Source organism: Eulemur rufifrons, chromosome 7 (assembly GCF_041146395.1).
Source record: "Eulemur rufifrons isolate Redbay chromosome 7, OSU_ERuf_1, whole genome shotgun sequence".
NCBI lineage: Eukaryota > Metazoa > Chordata > Mammalia > Primates > Lemuridae > Eulemur > Eulemur rufifrons.
The window spans coordinates 229,940,375-229,965,518 of NC_090989.1; the positions used below are offsets into that span (position 1 = coordinate 229,940,375).

Genomic DNA, 25,144 nt, shown 5'->3' on the forward strand with positions numbered 1-25,144 from the left:
GTTTTATTCTAAAAGCAAAGGGAAGCCTCCATTGACTTGCTTGAGTAGAAGTAAACATAAAAAGATTCGTTATGAAGCATTTTCTTTGTCTATAATGGAGAAGGATTGAAGAGTGTGCCATAGTGAATGCTAGGAGGCTAGTTAGGAGAACATTGCAGTAGATCAGAGGAGAAATGGTGGTAGCTTGTTTAGGAACAATGGAAGGGTCTGAAATACATTTAGGAGGCAAAATCAAGAGGACCTGGCCGAGTGCTGTGCCTCGTGCCTATAATCTTAGTACTGTGGGAGGCCAAGATGGGAGGATTGCCTGAGCTCAGGAGTTCAAGACAAGCCTGAGCAAGAGCCAGACCCTGTCTCTACTAAAAATAGAAAAATTAGCTGGGTGTTGTGGTGCACGCCTATAGTCCCAGCTACTTGGGAGGCTGAGGCAGGAGGATTGCTTGAGCCCAGGAGTTTGAGGTTGCAGCAGTGAGCTATGATGATGCCACTGTACTCTAGCGTGGGTGACAGAGCGAGACTCTGCCTCAAAAAAAAAAAAAAAAAAAAAAAAAAAATGAGGATCTGGGGATGGATTGATAGCGGGAGCCAAGGGAGTAAGATATGACTCCCAGGATTCTGGCTCGCCTGACCCCAAATGGAAGGTGGTATTAATACCTGTCATTGGAATTAGGGAACCTTGGAAGAAGCCCAGGGTTCTAGGGCCAGGATTATGAGTTATGCTATGTTGGGGTTTCTTCCTTTCTGCTCTGTTTTTCCCACCTGGAGCAGTTACTGTTATTCAGGGCCATCCCAAGAACCCTGGCTGGCAAAGCATAGTTTCTGTAGTTGTTTTTTCTTCTCACAGAGTGCAAGGGATGCTGAGTGAAAGGTGCCATGCCGCGGTGTGAGAAGAGATCCCATACTTTAGAAGTGGCATGGCCAGACATGTCATTAAATTAATGACATAACATACACATGCACACCATTACCTAACTCTAACCCGTTTGATAAATAGTGAATGTTTGTTTAAGAAATTCTTCAGCATGACAATATGGCCACCAAAATTGAGGAGTTATATTTACCCTTCATAGGGCTTCCATCTTAGCACAGACATTTACATGGAGTGTATCCACACATTTGAAGACCTCACCTCACTGTATTCCTCCTTCTAACATCCCTTGATCTGTAGCTTTCTTCAGCACTTGTTTACCTTACTTATTGTGCTTTTCCCCCCATTTTCTGTCCTTGTAGCCTGTGTGTTCTCTTCCGAAACTTTTACTTCTCCTCTCCAGAGTCTTGAACAGCCCTCATTTTTGACGTTCATTTACCTTTTTTCAAAGGGAAAGAATTGGTGACTAACTTTGGTGGACAAAATGTGTGTGGTTAGCAGTAATCATAAAAGTTAGTAGCTAATATTAGCAATCATAGATATACAATGTTTTGTATAACATACTCATGGCTGGTTAAAGTTCAAGAAATACAGAAGGATATAAGATGAAAAGTTCATGTCCCTGCACCACCCACATTTGGAAATCATGGGCCCACCTGCTTCTTGTATATCCTCCCAGGATTTTTGAAATGCACGTACAAGCTGTGTGTGTGTGTGTGTGTGTGTGTATACACACACATGCAGATGTTTATTTGAATGCACTTGGCATCATACTAACATGCTAAAAGCTAGGAATTGCATCCTATGTATTGTTAATGTCATTGCTGATTGGATGGATGTTTGACACTGTTTGCAGGCAAGGCCATCTCCTTTTATCTTTTGTCTTCCCCTACCTACTTATTTACATTTTTGTTTAATCCCTGAAGTCTGTTTTCCTCCCCTCCCAGTTTAACCTATGAGAGCCAGTCTCAGCTGTCCTGGCTCCAGCATTTCCTCCACTGACCCCACTTTCAGGTGCCCCTCAACCCTGGGATCCCCCTCTCTTCGGTGTGTTTTGGTTCCCAGCTGCCCCTATATGCAAATCTGTGTCATTTCAGAAGTGTGTGTGTCTGTTTCAAGGAAAGTAACTGAGAATGCTAACTAACCTTGTTACTTTTTTGGTGGACTGAAAAAAGATCATATCACAGTTGAAATATTAATTGACTGACTACCCAGTGTTCATTAAGCAAGTAGGATGTTAGCAAGAATCAGGCTTCAAATAAAGACTAATATCCGGTGTGAAAAGAAAAAAGACTTTCCTACTTCAAAGGTTCATTAACTATCAGAAAGAGGGCATGACATAATCCTCCATGTAATTATGAACCAGGCATTCCACATTTGAGCGCATCAGTAAAGCTAAATTCACCACCCTCCTTTTATGTGTATTTAAGCCTTTGTGGATTAAAAGCTTTTGTTGGGATAATTCTGACAATGGTGTATTATCTACGTATCATTTTCATTCTCCTTACCTGGGAATCTACACACAGCAAAATTCTCCTTAATTTCACATTAAGATTATTTTGATTTGACCAACTTTTGACGACACAAGAATCGTTTGGGTAGTTTCTGACTTCCCTTTAAGAGTTATAGTGTTGAGTAATACATTGATTCATTATCCTCTCCTCAGCCATCTTATTTTCTGTCTACCAGTTGTGACAGACTAGTCTTTGTTGCAGTATGCTGGGAGTAATTACACATGGCCTTTTCTTTATAAGACAGTCTGTTATGAACATGATTGCTTAACTTTATGTATTTGCATTTAATCTAAAAGGAAGGACATGTTAAACTGACAGAGGTAGAAGCAGTAGCTTACATGGAAAGTATTTATAGAATGGAGTTGCTCATGGTTTTTTGCTATGCTCAGGAGCACATTGGCAACTTTGAGAAAATTCTGGCTTAATTTGTACATAAATATTCTATATTCCTCTGCTTCTGAATTTAACATACTATGAGCTGACACGTTTGACAAGTCATATTCTCACAAATCCTTTGGTTTGTCTCCACCCCTTCCTGACTCTCCTTTTTAATCCCCTATTTAAAATCCTTTCCGGGTGTCACTCATTTGCTCAAAATCTTGCACTGCTGGGCAGTGAAATGCAAAATTAAATTAAATTATAGTCAGCTCTTGGTGAGTTGTGACTCTGTGAGAGTCATTTCATTGTTCAGCCTTTATCTTTAAAGTGGGGACATTGGCCTAGATGATTTCTCAGGCCTCTTCCCATTCTGGCAGGGGAGAAAAGCAATGGGTGATCCGTAGTCATCCCTCACTGTAAGCATTGGAATCATCTGCACATACATGTTCCCTGAGTCCCATGGCCCTGATGACCACCTTTGAAGTCACCGTGGCTGGGTTCAGGGTGCTGCATAAGGAAGGCAGGCTGAGGGGGAGTGCGCCCTCCCTGCCCGCAACTCCTGTGTGATACCCCTACCCACTCAGGACGTCTCCTCCACCATGCCCATCACGGAGCACTGCAGGTGGCAGGGAGCTCACGCAGTCGTTGCTGTGACAGTTGGGGAGCATTGGCTGCTTTACGTGGAGTCTAACTGCTGCCTCTTTGAAACACCCAAGAGCCAATCCTAGTTCTTGGTCTTATAGAAAACTCACAACTAATAGACACAGTGAGCGTTGTAGGAGGGAAAAGGCACGCCTCAAATCATGGTTTGGGTGTGGCAAAGTCATAACATGTAACCAAAATGTACCCCCATAATATCCTGAAATAAATACCTTTTTTAAAAAAAACTGGATAAATGCATTTTCTCTTCCACTCACAGCTCTCCGCAAGTTTGTAGAGAGCTATTAGGTCTCTCCTAAGTCTTCTCAGATCCAAACAAAACAGTCCTCATTGCTCAGTTCATGGGGAAGGAAGGAACGATTCAAAGAACACAAAGTGGTTTCAGAACACTCTTCCTCTAGGATGCTCTCAGGATGATGAAATTTTCTTGGACAATGTTGTTCTCAGGTGTGAAAATACAGTGCTCCAAACACAATTTGGCCAGTACAAGCATGACAACTCTTTGATCTGGACATTGAACACTTACCAGTGTGGCTATGAAGCAGGTTAAATGCATTATTTATGCAGCTATTAAAAATCATGTTTTCAAAGAATATTTAGTGATGCAATATAATAAATGGAAAAATCAGGCTCAAAATTGTATATACAGTATGATCCCAATTATGTATAAATATATAAATATGCAAAGGAAAAATCCTCAAAGGAAGTACATCAAAATGTTACTGATTATCTTTGGAGAGTATAATCATAGGTGATTGTGATTTTCAACTTTATCACCTTCTTATAGTTTCCATATGAGCACGTTTTATTTTTATGATCAAGGGAAAAAAATTATTAATTTTTTTTAAGGATCTGAACCCTTCTGAGAACTCCATCTTTCTTTACTCTTTTCCCCCAATTTTCTCCATCTGGATCTTTTCAGATTGCTTTGTCAAAATTTCATTTTGGATCTCTTATCTCTTGAGGCATCTTGAAGCTCTCTGAAATATGAGAACCGTATAGAATGCTAATAATCTGTTTAATGCTTCTACATTACCCCATAGTTCCATTATGTAGGATTTCTTAACACTTAAAGATTTTTTTGATTTTTTTTTTTTTAATTTTGATGCCTGAGTTTTCTAATGAAGAGTTGCATTAAGTAAGCCTCATCTCTTTTGTTCATTATTCATCCCATTGCTCCTTAACACAGGAGTTGCTGGAAACTTCCATGCCGAGTGAGTGAACACCCCACCCATCTGCTTATTAGCCATGTGGCCTCAGGCAAGTCTTTGTGCCTGTTTACCTGTCTGAGGGGTGTTGACACTTGCCTGCCCACCTACCCTACCAGGTTGTTTTAGGTTTCAACTAGGATGACACATCTGGTCATCTTTTGTAGTCTGAGTTGTATTTAAGTTGTTGAGTTTTAGCATCCCTCTCTCATAGTCTAGATTCTTGGCTTTTCAGTCATTTCTTCACTACCTTTAATCCCAAGGGTCACCTTCTCCCAAGGGTTTTGTCCCGCCTGTTGTCCTCTAGGTGTTCCCTGTTGGCAAGAATTAAATCCAGACACAGTCCATTCGACAAGTCACCAGCTGCCAGGCAGTGTGCCCTGCTTTTCATTCTCTTCCTTTAAATACACATCAGCTCTGATTCTCCTAGCAGCCCTGCAAGATTGTGTTAATATCTCCATTTTATTGAGGAGAAAACCAAGATATAAGAGGTTCAGTAGCTTGTGCACGGTAACAGGTCTTCTGTGACTCTGGGCAGCCTGACTCTAGGCTTTGGGGGCTGTACTGTGCGTGGCTTCAGCATCTGGGGACGCCAGGCCTGTGCTGGGGGAAGGAGCAGACACCGGAGCCGAGCGGGAGCCTGGCAGGCGGGCCTGGCCTGTGAGCACAGGACAGCCCTCTGTCCCCTCGTGCTTAGCCTTAGCTTTATCTTTCCTTTCATCTTCCTTTTTGTAGCTTTTGGAACTGGCATTTATTTTTAGAAACCACTACAGAGAAATTCACCTCGAGTCTGTCTTTCTCCGTTTTGCGACATAAATTTTTATTGACACAATAAAATATTTTATTCCCCTCATGCATTTTAGTCCCTGCCAACAACTATAAAAAGGGGGAAAATCTGTCCTACATAGATGGAAATATTTGCCTTTATTTGGGTATGAGGAGTTGCAGTCCTGGGTGCTCAGCAGGAAGGTGTGGCGAGCCTGGGGACTGTCACCAGGGCCGGCCTTGGCTCGGCCCACAGTGGGAGTGGCAGACTGACCAAGTATGTCTTTGCTCTAACCCTGTGACCCCAGGCAAGGGAGCTAACAACAGTTTCCTTATCTGTAAAATGGAGATAGTAGTAAATACGGGGTTTATTGTTGGGATTCTTGGAATGTGATTTATAAAGCAGTTAGTGTGGTGCCCAGCGCATAATAAATGTGCAGGTAGCATTTGTGGCTCTGGTGGTGGTGGCCAGTAATTTTTGGTCAGGTCATTAGTCAGAGAGTCCCTAAGCACAAGATTCCCAGTTACATTTTCCAACCTATGTCTTCCATATTTTTAAATAAGGAGAAGTTACCGAAGGAGGATCTAAAAGTAAGTATTGGAAGCTTCACTCTGTTTTGTGTGGCCACACCACTCAACACACTCAGCAAGAGAGTCTGACCAACTGTGGACCACAAATGACACCAAGCTGGTAATGCCCGAGGCTCCAACTGTGATCAGGCCCTGTGGGAGTCGCACTGGCTTTTCTGTTTCACATGTCTGTGAGGCCTGTGTAATTGCTTCAGCACAGCTTGTCCTGAGTGGGGACTCTACAGTCAGGTCAGTTTGCACAGAGGGTGTTGAACATGGAGGAGGTGGAATTTTGGTTAATCGTAAGAGGAAAGTCCTTGGCACTGTTGACGTCATGGAGGCTGGGTCTCAGTTCCCACCTCCTTGCCTGTTACCTGTGATTGTACCTGGTATTGCAGATATCGTGTGCATACTTGAGTCCCCAGCTGGATCTGAATCCTGTGAGAGCGAGGACTCTGAGAGGGCTGGGTCTTTTTGCCTCTTTCTCCCAGTGCAGAGCTCAGAGCCAGGCCGGAGGACACACTCCGCGTGTGCCAGAGGGCAGGGGGAGGCCTCTCTCAGAGGCAGATAATTCAGTTCCCGTCACACTGTCCCAGGTCCAGGAATGCAGAGAACCTCCTGTCAGCGCTTCAGTATCACTGCCCTTGTGCCCACGTGCCCACTGCCTCCCTATGTCCCTCCCCCACAGGCCATTTTGGGTGATCTGCCCCCCACTGTCACCTCTGTTTGTAGTTACTGGTTTTTCTTATGTTTCTTCACTTTGAAGGAACCAGAAAATAATTTCCAAAAGAAGCTGCCTAACTTTTGTACTTTCTGTGCTTTTTAAAGTGTTTGCATGCCAGAATCTCACCTATTTCCAATATCATAAAGTCTTGGCTTCTCTGGTACATATGCCATCTGAGGCTTGATGCTGCAAAATTATCAGAATAATAAGACAACCTCCATCTCTGGGACCTTGGTGCCTTACCCAGGCATTGTGTCCACTCTTACAGCTGACGGAAAGTGCATACTAACAAACCAGTTGGCCTTCGGGAGTTCACCAAATGCATGTTAGTGCTGTTCTCTCTGTGAAGACAACACTATCTTTTAGAAGATAGGTATGGTCATGTGTCAGGGCATTGGTCAAGTATGGCCCATGGAAAAGAATTTGGCTACTTGAAAGAGCAAGATGGGTGTCATTCCAGCTTAACAGCGACAACCACAGTATCTTGTGGTTCTAGAAAGGATGTCTGTCTATTTCCCTTAAAAAGGGGGGAAAAACAATGTTAAAAAGGAAAACTGGACATCAGACTGGGAGTTTCCCAGAATGATCAATGTCAGTGTGGAAGCAACCCTGAGCCTGGAAATGCCAGCATTCTGTAACCAGCACAAAACATACTGAGGTACAGGAACCCCCGGGTGGGGGCATCCCAGATTTTCTTTTAAGCATGTTTGAAGACTCTCACAGTAAAAAAGATACAGTCAGAGGAAGGGGCATAGAATTGGTTGTTTCTTTATACATAGAATGTATAGTTTGCCCTGCAAGATAACCTCTTAGGACAGTAATTCTCAGCCAGGCTGAGCATCAGATCATCTTGAATGGCATTCAGCTTGTACCCACCGTGGACCAGCTGAATCAGAAGTTTCTGTGATGGTTAAGATTAGATTTACTGCACTAGTGAAATGAGTCTGATGTTGAATTTTTCAAAACTGATGAAATTAACTTTATAAATAGTTTATGTACCTTTTTACCAAGTAATTCCTCTTTTAGCAGTCTGTTCTAAGAATATAGTCAGTAATTTGGACAAAGATTTATAGACATAAATATACAATAGCATTATATATGATAGGGGAAAACTGGTATGACCTAAATAGCTAACAATAGGAGAGTGGCTAAATTAATTGTGACACACCCGTACTGTTGCATATATTCATTGAGTAAAATGTAGTTTTTAAAGGATAATTAATAACTAAGAAAATGTTCATGACGTAATTGTAGGCAGTAAATAGCAAGGTACAAAATTATAAATGTACACCAAAGGGCAAATATTATATCACTCCACTTACATGAGGTACCTAAAATGGTCACATTGATAGAAACAGAAAATAGAGTACTGGTTATGAGGGGCCAAGGGGAGCGGAAACAGGGAGCTAGTGTTTAACGACTATAGCGTTTCTGTTTGGGAAGATGAAAAACTGCTGGAATTGGAGTGACAATGGTTTCACAATAACATGAATGTAGTTAATGCCCCTGAAATGTACAATTAGATGTGTTTAAAATGATAAATTTTTCTTATGTGTATTTTACTCCAATAAAAAGGTACCCACACCCCAAAATGCTGTTGAATAAGTGACTGCAATAGTGAGCTCTTGGCAAAAGGCCACCTTGTCTGCCTCTTCGAGAGAGCTCGGCTGTGCCCTTGTGCAAAAGAAAATAAGATCGGGCCCCTGGGGAGAAAGATTGTCTATGTGTATTAATAAGCGTTTGTGTGCATAGGATGTCCAGTTCTTACAAAATAGAGCATAGAGAAAAATTCTTAAAAGAACAGAAGCACAGAAAAAAAATATCCAAATGGTCACAGCGATCACTTCTAGGTGATGGAAATATAGGTTGTTTTCATTTTTCTATCTTTAAAAAATTCTACAGTTTCCCCCAATGAATATATAGTAGAAGCTCAGAACAAAAAATTTTTTTAAGAGAAATAATTTTAACGTGTTTTCTATCTTTGCTAATCTCTACATGAAGGATACTTATGATTTATATTTAACAAGCAGTGTAAAGTGTTGTGTCTCCATTAGAGTAGCCCCCTTGAGTGGCAATTCTTAAGAGCCTACCGTTGCGCTGGTGCCTGGTGACTTATCTTCATGGTCTGGGATCTGTTCTTGCAGATGTCCTCAGAGTGGGAATATCCTCGTACTGAGAGGCATATTGAAAACTTGGAGACTGCCGCCAGTCGTCCAGGGCCACGACTGTGAACAGGCTGGCACTTTCATCAGTATGCTCCCTTCTTTGGGGGCAGATTTGTACCTGGGCCCTTTGAACGGCATGTCGTAGGAAGCCCTCCAGTTTTATCTTCCATCATTAAGCGAAAGATTTCCATTTTGTGAGAGGAGGGACCTGCTGTCACCCAAACCAGCAGTTACTTATCAGTCAGGATCGGTAGCCGTGAGCAACAGGAACTGACTCTGATTCAGGCTCTACAGAAGCTTACTGGGAGGCTCAGAGTCTCCAGGGATGCAGAAGAACAAGGGGCAGAAAACAGGCAAGGACAGAGGAGGCTGCTCAGTTTCAGCTGTGGGCGCACCCGGCCACAGACCCAGTCCGGGGAGAACATGGCAGCCTCCCCTTGCGTGGTCAGATAGACCCAGACCCTGCTGTCGGCACACAAGCGCTGCTGCCTCCCTGCCTTCTCAGAGAATTCTGCCCTCTGCCTGTCTGCCTCTCAGATCGCAGGTGCTAAATCCTGGGCAGGTGCAGCCCACTGGCCAGCCCCTGCTGCTGTCTGTGCTGCCAGGGAAGCTGGGGAAGGGAGTGTGTGGCCATGGTCAGCGCTGTGAAGGCAGGCCGGCTCTGCCCCCGCTCGGCTCTGCCCCCGCTCGGCTCTGCGGGGAGAAGGAGGTTCTGACGCTGGGCAGCCACAGATGACAGGTAGCCACTGTGATTCTTACGTGGCTGTCAGTCAGTCTTGTTAATCCCTGCCAGAGTCCGGTAATGAGCAGGTAATTCTCTCTCAGTGCCAGCAGCTGCTGGCATCATTTCACTCCAGGTCACCTGAGCATTTTCCCCAAGGCGGACTGCCAGAGGTGCCAGAGTATACGCCGATGAACTACTGGGGACGCATGTGCCATGTCTTCATCTGGTGCGGCTGGCCTGCTCTGTGGTTTATACTGTTGGGAGTAGCAGTGGGGATGGGGCCAAGGACAGGGCTAAGATAGGCCACTTTCAAGGACAGCACCTTCTAGGGGTCCCTTTCGAAGGGCCCAGTAAGAGTTCCAAGAATACAATGAAAGTCATTGTATTCAGATAAGTCAGAATTCAGATAATCAGACTGGCAGTGGAACTTTTCTCTTTAGCTGGTAGAGCAAGTATAGGAGTCTGGCCCAGACTTTGGCAGGAATGTGATATGACACTGTCCTCTTGCCCTGGGTTGATGACTCAGTCCTTAAGTAACTAATCATAGCCAAAAGTGTGCTCTTGACTGTGATTATGATTTCTGTCTTTAATTTTCACATCATCTGTTTAGTCCTCTAGCTGCAGGCTTACTGGCAGCTCCAGACACTAGTGTGCTTGTGAACAAGGCTCTGGTAGATAGTAGGCGAGTTTACACGTCCCTGAAGGCAGTAGGCAAACAGCTGCCTTTATGTCAGGTGAAGGCAAACTGCTTCAAAGGGTCTAGACAGCGACTGAGAAAAATGCATTAGTCAAGGTTTTAATGCATATAATTTTCCAGTAAAAGTGTATATTTACTCCAATAACACACTAAGAACTGCATTAGGAAAGATCTCCTTAGCATTTTACATCCTTTGCTGTAATTGATCTTAAATTCTAGATTGCTTTAAAAAAAATACCTGAGTCACAGAGAGCATTGGAGGGCCCTGGAATCTTCATATGTAACGTGTGCCCAGTGTCAGGAACACACTTTGAGAAGCTGTGCTCCAGTGCCGGGCTCCTCACACACAGCCCAGGGGCGTGTGAGCCAGATGGAGGCCTTTAAGAGAGAGGGCAGACCACTCAAGCTGCTTCTTTCCACAAACTAAATCTCTCCATTTTCAGACCTTTAATCTATTTAATTTTTTTTCAGACCTTTCATTTTTAAAAGAAACCTTTTTTCCCCAAATGAATTCTTAACTCAAAAATCCAATTTATAAATCAAAGTTCTGCTCTGGTTGAAGTCCTCATAGATCTCACCCCTTGCAAGGACCCTTGAGGCTCCCACCCTACAGAGCCCTGGGGCTCAGTGTGACAGGCCTCCAAGTGTGGGTGTGAGGCCATCTACCTGTTCCTACCTTGGGTAGCTGGGCATTGTCTCCTAGGGGGCTCTCACACAGCAGGTGGTCGGAAAAGAGGTACTGAATTAGTGATGGCAACCATTTTGGGGGCACCCACCATCTTCTGCTTTGGAGGGCTCAGGGAAGCCAAAATATCAAACCTTTCAACTTCTTTTCATCAGCCCACATGCTTCTAGTTTCATTCTTGTTTAAATTTATACCCCACGTAGTCACAGAAAGTTTCTGGCAAACTCAATGTGAGACGGCTGATAAATTGACGCCATTTCTTTATGGACAAAACTAGGTATTACAGAAATAAACCCTTTCGTGTTTTACGCTTTGAGCTACCTCAAATCCATTTGGAAAGTAGCTAGGGAGTAAATAATGAATTATACATACTAAATAAAGTTACATGCAAATCAAAATATATCCACTTACGGCTAAAAGACCAGGCAGAAGGGTGAGAAGGTAGCCCTCGTGGCTAGGAATAATGCCTCCTGGCTGGGGAGGTGGGGGAGTCACAGGATAATTTATCTTGTTATATATATAATTGGTTGGTTTTCTTCTGTGAATAAAGAAAAAGAATTCCAAAAGCAAGAAGATTGAGAAAGCAAACTGAAGTGTCTTCCATAGATAGAGTTTGACTTGGAAGATTATGAACTTGATCTTTGCGGCTGACACAGCAACGTCACGTGGGGACCGAGTCGTAAGGAGTTATTTGAGGTCAGGCATTCTCAATGCCAAGTTAAGATTTGTTGTGAATAAAGGGTGAATTTACAGTTAGTGAAAAAAGATACCAAACTGTACCTCAGACATTTTGTTTTCAAAAAACCTTTTAAAAAAGAATTGCTTGTCACTTGGTAAAGTTGCATGCATTGAGTTTATTAGTAAAGCTATTTTTCTGATAAGTTGCTCAAGCATAATTTATACTTGTCTGGGCCACATTTCTATAGCATTGCCTCACCTTGGTGATATGGTACCTAAAACTTCAGGTCATGACTTATTTGGGGGAGTTTGATTTTAAAGGTTAGTAAACTTCTGTTGAAGGTCAAATCTGAACAGTTAAGGACCTCAGTGGTAAAGGAAAGAGTGCCTTAACCCTCCTGCTTGGAAGTGTTTGTGGCGGGTAGGTAGATGGGAGTTCAGCCTCGCATCCTCTCTGAGGCCTTGACTTGCCTCTGCTGGGATCCAGGAAGCACCCAGATGAATAGCAGGAGGAATGGTCGCATCCTGCCCAAGGAAAGGCAATGTAGAGGACTGAGGAGTCCGGATTTGGGGATTTAAAATACCACCTTTATGACTAATAAAGCAGATATTGGGGAGTGTGGCTTGTATCTGTGGGCTAACAGGTTTCCTAGGACTGGACCTTGGAATTAGACAGGTTTCTCTAGTGATGGGCGGGGCAGGAACTGCAGGCTCCCCTCTGTGGAAGGAGCAGAGCAGAGAGCTGCTGCGGGCAGCTCCAAAGAGAAAGGGAAGGTGAGGGTCAAGCCAGAGGTCGCCAGACTTTCTTGGCTCACAGTGCCCTTAATATCTCAGCACATTTTTTACATTGCCTTTAGGTCAAAAGAAATGCCTGTTCTGTTAAGTCAGTTACGTCCAGACAACCTAACAGTAAGCTGGGTGTCTCACAACCGTCACTGTCTTTCCCCTGAAAAGTATCCCATAAAGTCCCTGTGAGTTTGCTGTGGCACCCCAGGGTACCATGGCACATAGTTTGGGAAATATGGTCCCCTTGAGAACTCAAAAATAAAGTCAAGTCATTCCTAATCCTCTTGAAAGAGACTGTGAGAGAGTGAAGGAGAGCTGGAAGCATTACCCTGGTGGAACTCCCTCCGGGTGGAAGAAAGCATGAGCAGAGGGAAGACCTGTACCCCACCTCCCTACCCCCCACAACTACCCAGCATCTGAGTTTCAGCTCAGAGTAACCCTAGAGCTGATGTGACTGCCTAACCCAGGAGACTGGACACTTGTATTCAGTATGTACTTAGAAGCCATGCCTTTCAGTGTTCTTAGTTCCACATTAATCTTTGGAAGCGAAATGGAAAGAGAGGTGATAACCCCAAGGTCATACATAGAGTGCATTTCTGTAGCCTACTCTTTCAATTCTGCATGCCCTGCGGTCAAATATTATGACGGCCAAAAAGAAACTTATTTTCATTTGACTAAGTTAGATGCAGACTGTCAGTTCAATAGCGCCTCTGAGCACACTTATTTTCTTCTTTGCCTGCAGCTCTAAATGGAAGCATGGTCTGCAGTTAGAAAGATGAGCAGCTGGGCCTTTTCGTGTATACTCCTAACCCAGCAGTAAACTGGCCACTCCTTTGTCAGGCAGAATTTCTATTAATAATAAGAAGTAATACATGCTGGATTTCTAGCCATAAACAACTAAATATTTCCAGCATGTGCGCCTCTCATTTAGACCAGAATGTCCCCAGGCTGCATTAATAGCTTGAGTGGTCAAGTGTGCACTTCAGTCATTCAGATTGGCCTCATCAGTAAAATAAATACCAGTATTAGCAAATCATGAATTGCTAAATGTGCAAAAAGGAATTACCAAAGTAGTCAAGTACTTAATTCCTTTGTATTAAAATTATATTGTGTCATACTGAATACATACAAATTTAAAAGTTTGCAAACTATGTGAAAATGTTTTACTATTTTACCTATACCCCTCTCCCCAATCCCTAAAAAAAAAATGCCTTCCAGGATGAGCCACCTGGAGAGTTTGCTCTGAATTACTATAGTAGGACGTGGCAAAAGACCTGAAGTGAGAAGACTCTGGTTATGGGTGCCACCACCCGTGGAAGGAAGTGGGCCAGTCACTTAACAGGAGATGCTGGCAGCAACAAGGTCCGGGGTCTTGAGAAGGGGCATGCTAAGCAGGACAAACGCACTCAGCTTCACCTGTCATGTTGCAGGTGACCCTGGTGTCCCTCCCCTCCTGCTGTGTTGGCAAATCCCACCAACTCTGATCTCACTCTGCGTCTCCCTACCCCACTTCCACCTGGGTGTCCTCGGCTCTTATTCTCCCTTTCAGCTTCATTCTTCCAGAGATCCTGACAACTTAAAGGAGCCTCCTAGGAGGCTCAGTTTCCTTCTCAGTAAAATGGGGATAATTAATAATCCCTGCCTACTTCCTGGAGTGATTATAAGGATCAAATGAGATGTGTGCTAAAGCGTTTCGTTAACTGCAAAATGCTATATAAATGTCAGGTGTTATAAATCAGTAGCTGGTCTATTCTGCTAAAGCAGTTTCTGCAAATTTTAGTTACCCCCTGAACAATTCTTTGTCAAATAGCAAATGTAAATGCTGCTGTTTTTTCCTGCCTGGATTATGGTGGTTCCTTTGCAACTTTATGATGTAGGCTGAATCTTTAAGTACTCCTTTGGCTCATATCTCTTCCCCTGAACACCCGTGCGAGATCATAAGCCATAAAACACAGAGGCAATAACTCCTTTTAATTGTCAGGAGTTCATCATTTGCTAAGTTCTAAATGCAGTCACTTAGGCACTCGTCTTGAAAAGCTTGTCTCTGTTTATTCGGTAGAGCCGAGACTGTGTGAAGCTGGGCCCTCCTGCCGAGGGAGAAGTCGTCCAAGTCAAGTGGCCCGATGGCAAACTCTACGGGGCAAAATATTTTGGATCAAATATTGCACACATGTACCAGGTGGGTGCTGCCCTTTCTGTGATGCTTGCTGGGATGGGCATGAGAAGCCAGAGGGAGATAATATGTCAAGTGTGGTGCAGATGAGAAAGCCCTATGAATTGGGGGCATTTCTTATTGTATGAAGGAGGCAAAGATTCATTGTCTGATGAACCAGGTTGAGGCTCTGGAGCTTTATTACCAAGTTGGACACTGGGAAACCCTAACAACATTTGACGAATGGTTTAATTGTAAGGAATATGGTTCAGCCAAAAAGATAAATGACTAGAAGACAGGTTGCTTCACTGCTGTGTTTCCGTCATGTGGGGAGAGACTAATTGGCTGGTTCACATCACCTTCAGCCAAGATAGTGACGGCCATTCTTCAGCCAGCAGCCCCTGAATTGGGGCTTTTGACTGCGAGACGTACACCCCCAACCCCCGGGCATCTCCGCTAACCTAGACCATGGTGCATCGGCACAGATGTGGCCAATTAATGTCACAAAGAGCTGGTGGTTATCATCTACCCGAGCTCCAGGAAGTGCTTGTTTAATAAAAAGTACAGCTGTCAGTTTGACATTCTGTTCACTAGGGAACTCTACATTGTATTAAAGAATACGTATACAATTAAAAAATGAAATTATTTTATTGCTACCAGAAATGAGAATGAGTTAAGTTCTAATAAGGGAAACAACATCGATAACACATGTGCCTTTCTATTCCTTCAGAAAGGCTTTAAAAAGAGACAAATTTGTTAGAACCCCAATACATTGTAATATTTTCAGTAGCACTGTGGCAGAAATCAACATTCTCAGGCTAAACGGTAGAGTGAAAACAGGAAGATTGGAGTGAACGGAGAAAAAGCAAGAAGGTTCAGACCTGTTAAGTTGAAAAACAGCTTGAGAATGATAAGACCGCCAGTTTCAACAGAGAAATTGTTCCAAGACTGATAAGGAGCAAGGGCTTAAATGGAAGAGTGCCTTATAAGACACTGCATCCAGAACTGGAGCACAGTGTAATTAGAGCTGTCCAGAGAAGTTTGAAGAACTTAGGAGAGAACATTTTTCATGGTCTAGAAAAACCCAAGGGGAGTAGGGAGGCGCGGATGTGTACAAACACATTGTGTGTATGTGTGAAGGTCATTTTCCCCTTTAGATGCGGTATTGGTGGTAGTGTTAAGTTACAGATTCAGGTTATTTATCATAGGGTAGGTGCCGGAGCTTCTTTGTATCAGAATGTCCAGAATTAGGCAAAATCACAAAACAGGCTGATGCTACTGGAGACTTCTGGAAAAGAAGCTTTAACTACATCATTCAAAAGAAAATAAACATATTTAATTAAACAGTAAGTGCAAAAGTGGGGCTTTTTATACATAGCAAAACTATTTGCTACATGAAAAGTATCATAAAATGAGGACATGTTAAAATTCAGGCTAATTAGTAATCAGTGTGTTCACTTCAGTTGAATTTATGATCTCTCAACATAAAACTATAGGCATATTTATAGACTCAATGAAAAAGTTAAGACTAATATTAAAATTGTCTCTCAAGCACAAGTAGTTTAAAATTCCTCATTAAACCAAGTGGCCTTTGGAGATCATTTTATGTTTTGTGTCTAATTATTCAACTTCACCATTGAATAAGCAAAGACATTTATAAAAATAGATACAACTTCATTACCTACTGCACAGTGCTAAATATCATAAGTATATGCATTTTTTGGTCCTCACAGTAGTCCTGCAAAATAGGTGTTATTGATTCCTATTTTACAAATGAGGAGAAAAAAGCTCAGTGAACAAATTTTTTATAATTTTTGGTAAAAACAAATTTTTGATAATTTGTTCAAGAGCACACAGCTGGTAAAGGGAAGGGTCGGAATTTACTCTCAGCTCTGTTCCAGCTAGGGTAAACAACTGTCCCTGCTTGCCTGGAACCATCTCTGATTTTAGTACCGAGAGTCCTGCTCCCTGGGAGACCCCTGAGTTCTAGGGCGGTTGGTCACCGTAGTCCTAGCGTGGCACACTCCCTTTTAGTTTTATAATTGCCTTTTTCTCTTTCAGAATTTTCATATGATCTAAAAACAAACGAAAGTTGGCACAGGTGGTTCTAGCTATGCTCTCAAATTGCGTAAATAACATGACACTTTGGCCTAATTAAATATTAAAGAAACCATTGTGCTCAAACTAGGCCAGGAAGGAAACCCTTCCCATCTTCAGCCTTCCGGGAAGTGACAGCAGGAGTTCTCCTGTGACAAAGACCTAATTCCACCATGTTGTTTAGCTTAGTCAAATGTTAATAGTACGTGGATTGTAAGAAGATTAATTATGTATTTTATCTTGATGAAGACAGTGGTGGCTGTTCTCAACCAGCAGCCCCTGAATTGGTGGCTTTTGCCTGAGAAACATACCCCTCCTACCCCCGGGTGTCTCATCTAGACCAGTGGTGCATTGGCACAGATGTGGCTAGTTAATGTCACAAGGGGCTGGTGGTTATCATCCACCCAGGCTCTAGGGAGTTCTTGTTTAATAAAAAGTACAGCCATCAGTTAGACATTTTGTTAATTAATACATGGAATATTTCAAACTTCAACAGATTTTTTTTATTAACATAGCACAGCCACATATTTTCATATCTTAAAGTTAAATAATTCAGACAAACAGAAAACTTAGAAACTTCAAAAATATCATGTGGTTCAGCATTAGAACACATTAGGTATTCCACCTGATTACAGCACTTTTGTGTTCTCCTAGAAGAGACGAGTTCATGTTGGATTAAACCTAACGCAGATGCTCTAGTTTTCTGTTAGCCAGTGTCATTTACTTGTTCTCTGACAAAATCTCCTAAAATGTTGAAAAATTGGTTATGAAATTATTTGCTGCCATTTGGTTAACGTGAAAAAAGTTTTAAACATTTTTGTTTTAGATGATAATGTATTTTTACACATTGGTGAGGTTTACGTTATGAAGTTGAGAAACTGGGATTTTCCTGGCCTGTTTGATTGAATTTGACAAAAGTGAGTTTTGAATGTTAAATCTCTGTAAGAACTTGAGAAATTATTTTATCTGAGAGGATTTATCTGAGAGTAAATATATCATCTTTAATGCTAAATCGCATGTTCTGTGAAATCATTTGAACAACAGCTACTTCTCTTTGTTTTTGTTTTGTTGGATGGAGTTTTCACGTCTCATATTCTAAGATACCCATTTTCAAAAATTTTGGCCTATTTTAAAATATATTTTGTTTATAGTTGAATAAGGGGAAGACCTCTTCCTACTTGGTTGTGGCTGGTTCCCTTGTTTGTTCTGCTCAAGTCCTTTTTATTTTTTGTGTAGTTAATTGAAATGCTTAAAAAATGGTCAATGCTTATTTTTTAATGTCTATCATGTCTTATTTTTCATTAGGTTGAATTTGAAGATGGATCCCAGATAGCAATGAAGAGAGAGGACATCTACACCTTAGATGAAGAGTTACCCAAGAGAGTGAAAGCTCGTTTTGTAAGTGCTGGCAAATGCCACTCAGGACCCGCCAAGTGAATTCCTCGTCCTCTCCCGATGTTTCCCAAGCCTGGCAGTGAATATACTTAAGCCGTTGGATTAATTTTGAAGAAAGCCAATGCAACTTTTTCCTTATTGAAACCTATTGAATGAAAACTTCAAATTTGGCCAAAAATAGGGAAACTAGTACATGTCCCTTACTCTTCTTCTAATGAAGTCAAATGAGGATTTTTTGTGTTAACATTTATTGACACACAAAAATAGTTATTGAAAACATACATGCTCCCGGGAAAGCACCAGCAGCGTGCAAAGATCCCACCAAGGCATTTGCAATCTTGTTAGCATAAGCAACATTAACAGAAAGTATCCAGTAGTAGATCAGAGGAGACTATGTAGAACTGTCTGGTCTCCTGTGGCCTGATCATACATCGACTAACTTCTGTCTCAGAAGATCACTAATGTTTGTTATTAGTTCATAATTAAACTAAACTCTCACTTTCATAATAAAAAAGATAAACAAAGCTTAAATACTAGATGTGGGAATACTAAAGCAGTATTCTGGGGGTTTTTTGTTTTTTGAGACAGGGTCTTCCTCTGTGACCCAGGCTACAGTGCAGCGGTGTTGTCATAGCTCACAGCAACCTCAAACTCCTGGGCTCCAGCAATCCTCCTGCCTCAGCCTCTTGAGTAGCTGGGACTATATGTGCGCACTGCCATGCCTGGCTGATTTTTCTATTTTTCGTAGAGACAGGGTCTCACTCTTGCTCAGGCTGATCTCGATCTGGCCTCAAGCAATCCTCCCTCCTCAGTCTCCCAAAGTGCTAGGATTACAAGCATGAGCCACCGTGCTTGGCCTAAAGCAGTTTTGTAAAAAAGAAAGTATTAGTTTCAAGACCTTACCTACCATTAAAAGATAAGCAAACATGGACAAGTAATCAAAACTGAAGTTGTTAAAACATATAATTCATAATAATTTAGGTTTCATATTATTGTATCATAAAATATTTAGTGGACCCTGAAATGAAGTTCGTTTTACTTATTTAGAATTACATCTACTGCATCTGTGAAATGATAAATCTGACCAGGGAAATTTGAATGCATGAGATTTTTTCTGACTAAAATGAATTTTTTTTTCTGAATAAATGACACTTTTTGTTTTCAGTGCATACTTATGATATACCTCTCTGCAGTGATAGAGTTACTATAGATTATTTGGTTATTTAGGGAAAATCAAGGGTTTCCTTAATGTTCAGTTGTAAATTCACTCCTTTCACATCAGGTGGGATCCTGACAGCAGAGTGACTACATCAGGTGGTACTGTCCTTCCTCTCAGCTGCATCCTGACGAAGGTCCTTCAGAGGCAAATGGTGAAGAGTGGTAGTAACAGTACTGCTACCCACTCCATGAGAAATGGAGCTCGGAGGAGACCCACATACCTCTAAGTAGATTAACCACCAGATAATAACTGCCAGGAAAGAGAAAATTAAATATTCCTATTGGAAAGACATCAGCTACATCTTAACAAAAGACCTAAAAACCTAGATAACTTGTCAGTGTCCTGAGACCTTGACATCTGTTGAGAAAAACTTTCCTTTTCAAGATGGTAGAGATGGCTGCCTCTCCTTCTAACTTCCTGTCTTCCATGGACTCTCCTCTTCCCTTTTTTTCCCCCTTTCTGTAGCACCTAGAGATTCAGGGGATGGGAGTGGAGTAGGTGGGTAGCCTTCTGGAAGTCTCTAATCCACATATGGCTAAGCATCCTACCAGCCGAGTCTCATAGATTTCAAATACTGTTTCCTAATTGCCAATTGCCTCCGAAGAAAGCGCTTTGCTTCCTACTCTGATCACAATCTCTTTGTTCCACGATAGATTGGGCTCAGATACCAGGATGCCTTCCCCTGTGGCTTTATCCGAACACAATTCCTGAGTTTTCTAAGGTTCATTTCTCTGAACAAGCTCACCAGCATTTACCTTTTGTTAAATTTAATTCTTGGAGAAAATTTTTTACTTAAAAAAAAAAATGAAAATATGTAAGTCACATACATACTAAATGTAGCCTGCTGTGTCAGCGGCTGGGTCTAGCAGAAAACGTCTTCAGGAACAGAGGCTCACAGTCACGAAATCCAGCTTGTCACCTCTGTCGTTAATGAATCAAAGACGTTCGCGCTGCTGTCGTAGCTGGCCGGCTGTCCCTTCAGGTTGGAAGTAGCCCCTCTGGCCCTCGGTTAGTCTGTCCCTGATTGCTGTTTTTTTCCAGTTGGTGAAACAAATCTAATTGGAAAACCCATTGATGGAAGGTATTTTATGGTTAGAGAAATCTTTCTTGTTTTGTAAGGAGGTGGGTTAGCAGCCCGCATCAGGAGGCCCCCGTGTGTTAATGGCTCTGGCTCACCCAGACACACGCTGACGCGGGGAGAAGTTTCAGGAGAGTCAGCAGTCCACCTCAGCGATTGTGCCGGGTTCTTTCCACCCACTTCAGAAACGGCCCCATTACCTTTTATTGTCTCACGGAACAACCATAGCAACAGTGCATAATTAGCTAGCACTCCTGGTAAACCGGTTTTATTATTGTATTTGAAAGGCTGACTTTTGCTATTTCCGCACAGTGGTAACACTCTCATTGATGTTTTATTTTCTCCTTTGATAACTTTAGCACTTATAAAACTGAAAGATTACTCAGAGGAAATATTTTGCCAGGAATGAATGAAACCAAAGTGTTTTCCCCTAATGGCAGAAGGTCCCCAACCAACCCACGATCTCTTAGTTTTCGTCCTCAGTGAAAGGCAGGTCGTGTCTGGGGGAGCCCGTGGAGGTGGTCTGTTACCCTGGACAGCTGTCTCGTGGGCCGGCGGGAGCATGGACAGCTTCACAGTTGGGTCCGTGTTTACTTTCCAGGCTTCCTCGTGCTCTTCCCTTGCTTTTCTCCTCTTCACGATGGAACATGTGTTTTCAAGTCCTAAGAGCGGGACTTTGCCCCTGTCACCAACCAGGGCAGGTAGTCTGGGTGACACAGTGAGATGCAGTGAGATAGTGTTATCAGAAGTCATCCACCTCAGTGAAAACCAATCAGGATACATTTTAGGAGGCAAAATAGTAGGGAAGTAGGAAGCAGAAAGAATGCTTTACTGTAGTCTGTGGGTTTTACCTGTCACAGAAAAGCCCACGTGCCTTCACTCAGCAAACACTGAACGGTGACTGAGTGCCGGGCATGTTTGTGTTGGGAACGCATACAAAGTGGGGTACTTAGTCCCTAACGTCCTCCCACTTACAGGGATCCCCTGAAGGGGAGGAACTTCCCTGCCCCTTACCTCTGCACTGCCCTCCGTCCACTGTGCTGTTACGTAGAGGGTTACAGGAGCCCAGAAGAAGGGCCCTCTAGTCTGCCTGTGCAGGAGATGGAGTATCTGCCATGGAAAGGAAACAGTGTGTCCAGAGGCAGAGAAGTATGAGGCGCTGGGCCAGAAAGTGTGGCTAGGACCTGCAAATAATTCAGTCCGACCAGAGCGTGAGGTAGGATCGTGCCAGGTTACGTGGGTCCAGCCTAGGGAGCGTGGACGTCATCTTGAAGACTAAAGAGCTTTTAGAGAGTTTGCTTCTAGTGGTTCTGTGGGAAGTAGGGTGGGGGTACAGCATTTATTGCAGTGGTTCGGAGAAGAAGTGTGGGGCCTGTTCTGTGGGGTCGGTGTAGGGATAAAGGAGAAAGGATGGAGGGCTTTGGGGTACCTGTAGGAGGGAACTTGGACAGTGTGGGGACAAAGGGAAATCTATAATAACTTTTTGATTTCTGACCAGTACAACTGGATGGTTGAGGATGATGGTGACACTTATGGACTATGGGAAGGACAGAGAAGGAGAAGGAATACTTTGAGTTCAGTTTAGGACAGATTGATTTGAAGTGCCTCTGAGATGCCTGCTGGGCAGGTGAGCCGGAGAGCTGAGCTGCAGCGAGAGGTGTGAGCATCCTCGGAGTCCATGCAGACGTTGAAGCCACGAGTGTGGGCACGCAGGCCTGGGAGCACGCATGGAGAGGAGAAGGCCAAACACGAAAGCCAGGGGCATCAGAACAGAGCAGATAGTTAAGAAAGGGAACCCCTGAGACATCAAAAATGAGCACCTAGAGGAAGAGGAGAAGCAGGAGGAAGGGTTTACAAAATGACAGAGAAGAGAGCTTTAAGCAGTAGTTAGGTGGCGGAGCAATCAAGTCAATTTAGGACTGACTTAGAACACTTCGGGACACTTAAAAAAGTGTCATAGAAGTTAGCAAGTAGGACTTTAGCAAGAACAGTTTCACAGAGGGGGCAGGGGCCGAGGCGCAAAGGTAGGTAGAAATAGAGGTGAATTAGAGATGACCATGGACAAATTTGTCCAAAACCGGGTTGGGCAGGAGCCAGAAAGAAGAAGAGCGAAGAGCAAAGGAGATTTGAAATGAGAAGGCTTTAATCCTGCTTCTGTTTGGGGATGGTCCCTGGGGGTGGGGGTTGGAGGGTGGGGGGTGGGGATTGGAGGTCATGGAGAAAGTGGGGCTAAATGGGGCCACCTCTTCTCACTAGACTGGGTCAGGGTGGGGAAGGCGAGGGAGAGTCCAGAGCCTCAGCTGGGCCCTGCTCCCCTGAGCTGGCAGTCCCAGCCTCTGCACCCCAAAACCCTCTGACCGAGTCAGACCTTTGTCCAGTCTTGTGGAGGTCAGATGCCACGCCCTTCTGCAGTGTAACACTGGCTGCTTTTAGTCCACAGCCTCGGATATGCGATTTGAAGACACCTTTTATGGAGCAGACATAATCCAAGGAGAGAGAAAGAGACAAAGAGTCCTGAGCTCCAGGTTTAAGAATGAATATGTGGATGACCCTGTGTATCGCACTTTTTTGAAGAGTTCCTTCCAGAAGAAGTGTCAGAAGAGACAATAGTCTGTGTACGCTGCTGCAAGCAACAGATCAACTTGGGTCGGAAGAGGGAAGATGAAGTGACAGCCTTGGTGCTGTGTCATGTGTTCCGCTGGGGTGGGTGCTGGGGTGCGTCTCTGACAGTGGTGAATCAAGCTTCCAGAGTTTGGTCACCAAAAATACAAAATATACATATTATTAATTGGATGCAGCAATATGAAGTCATCCCCTAGTCTTGCTTTTTTTACTTATAAGCAATTTTCTTCTATGATGATCCCAAAGAATTTTTCTAAGTGAAAGGAAATACTAGTGGATCGCCCACTAGAAAAAGCCACTGCCAGGAAGGAGGAGGGTCCCCGTGTGTGGCTCGCGCCCCTGGTCAGGAAACATGTGGTGACATCTCTCCCCCAGCTCCAGCAGGGAGGAGCCTCGTTACCCAGGTGGGAGGTGATAGTTTATATATTTTCCACAGTCAGGGAAGGACTCTCACTTACTTGTTTTAAATGGCAGTTTTTATAAAACATTTTTAAAACACAAATGGCATGTATGGTAATGAGATTTACCCGTGTGCTATCTGTATTTCCCTTGTACAGAACTTTTACATTTTTTTATATTCCTATTATTTTTGATTGTGTCTGATGAGAACTGAATTGTTGGCCTGTGTGAAATGAAATTTTCGGCTCTTGAGGAAGAATTCTTATGAATTGTATGGGAATTTTATATATTTAAAGAGGGAGATCTGGGGCTGTTATTTTTAAACACTTTTTTTCATAATACATATTCTGAGTAGATATTTATAAAATACGTTTCTTTCATTATGTGTTTGTAAAATTAGAGTTTAAATAAATATGCTTTGATGCATAGTTTTGAACTAATGTAACATGATTTTTCCTTTTTAAAACAGCCTGAAAATGTACTAGTGTTTAAAAATAAAGATTTCCATTTTCTCCAGTCCTGACTCTGGCTTGCTTATTTGTTTGGGTTTAAACCAATAGAAAAGCAAATTTTCTTGGGGAGTTGGCTGTTAAGACATACAGTAGCCCAGGTTCCGTAGCTGTGGGCACGTCTGTGGTGATGCCATTGGGGATAAAGTCCCGTCTGCCTGTCCGCCCAGCGCCAGCTCACGTGTTCCCCTCGGCTCCTTCTGGGCCCTGAAAAAATCTCTTGAGTCTGGATCACTCTTCATCCCAGGTCTCCTGATCCCCGCTTGTCATTAGAAGAGATCTAGAGGTCCTCCAGTCCCTCCCTCATTGTATAAATGAGGAGTGGAGGACAGGCAGGGAAAGGATGGCCCAAGGGCACACAGTTTTTAGTGACTGCTTCTGTTAACCGGGCCACGATTTTGCCACATAACAAACAACTGCAAGCGGCCTGCAGCAAGCAGCGTTTATTTTGCTCAGGAGTCTGCAAGTTGGCTGATCTAGGCAGGCCTTGGCTGGGCAGCAGTGCCGACCTTGGCGTGGGCTAGCTCCCACGTCTGCTCCACGTGTCTCCCATCATCCCCGTGGACCCCGTGGGCTAGCCCCAGGTATGTTCTCTCACGTCCGTGGCAGAGAGCAGGCGAGCCCAGCCCGCCAAGCACATTTCAGTGCGCTGTGGGGTGGTGGTTAATATCCCGTGGATGAAAGCCTAGGGACAGGGACCGGAGAGCGGAGAGGGGGGTTGGGCATTTCAAAGTTTGATGGCAAAGAGTATAGATGTATCTTATTACCGAGTAGAGAGTGAAGAACTGAAACAGTAACGACAGCCACAGCTAAAACTCAGTTCTCTAGTCCTCCCTGGCTGGGTGCTCATTTTCCAGAGCGCCTCATGGCTGAACTCTGGGCTGGGGCAGAGCCCACCAGCCGTACTTTTACAGAGGCTGAGCACTCCACATTCTCTACCAGTGTAGTCATGTATCTGAGCAAGTAATCAAGCCTGAATTTTCTATCTCTGCGTTTTGAATAGAACTGACCTGCTCTCTCCATGACACGCCAGGAAAGTAGGCCTGTGTAAGGCATTAAGAAGAATTAATCTAAATAGGATCATTCGTTCTGTACAAGTTTGCCTGTCAGCAAGATTTCTGATTGGCTGCCACAGGGAGAAAATGTGCAGAGTCCTATGTGATCTCAAAGACAGCTGTTTTTTATGGTCTCACTTAACTAATGTTCCTATAACCAAGTGCAGCTGTATACGGCCTTAGCAAAACAGTGGTG

General features: G+C 43.3%; 1 protein-coding gene across 2 annotated transcripts in view; it reads left to right on the forward strand.

Annotated features, from left to right (window-relative positions):
* Window positions 1-23,900, forward strand: part of KDM4C (lysine demethylase 4C) — a 355,559-nt gene extending 331,659 nt beyond the window's left edge. Inside the window, exons 18-20 of one of the 2 annotated variants that reach the window (XM_069476472.1) lie at window positions 14,482-14,601; window positions 17,977-18,069; window positions 22,797-23,900. In XM_069476472.1, the coding sequence (XP_069332573.1) occupies window positions 14,482-14,601; window positions 17,977-18,069; window positions 22,797-22,973 (390 nt within the window). In that variant the 3' untranslated portion in view covers window positions 22,974-23,900. The remainder of the gene's footprint in view (window positions 1-14,481; window positions 14,602-17,976; window positions 18,070-22,796) is intronic. The other variant, XM_069476471.1, reaches the window with a different exon arrangement.
* Window positions 23,901-25,144: the final 1,244 nt, after the last annotated feature.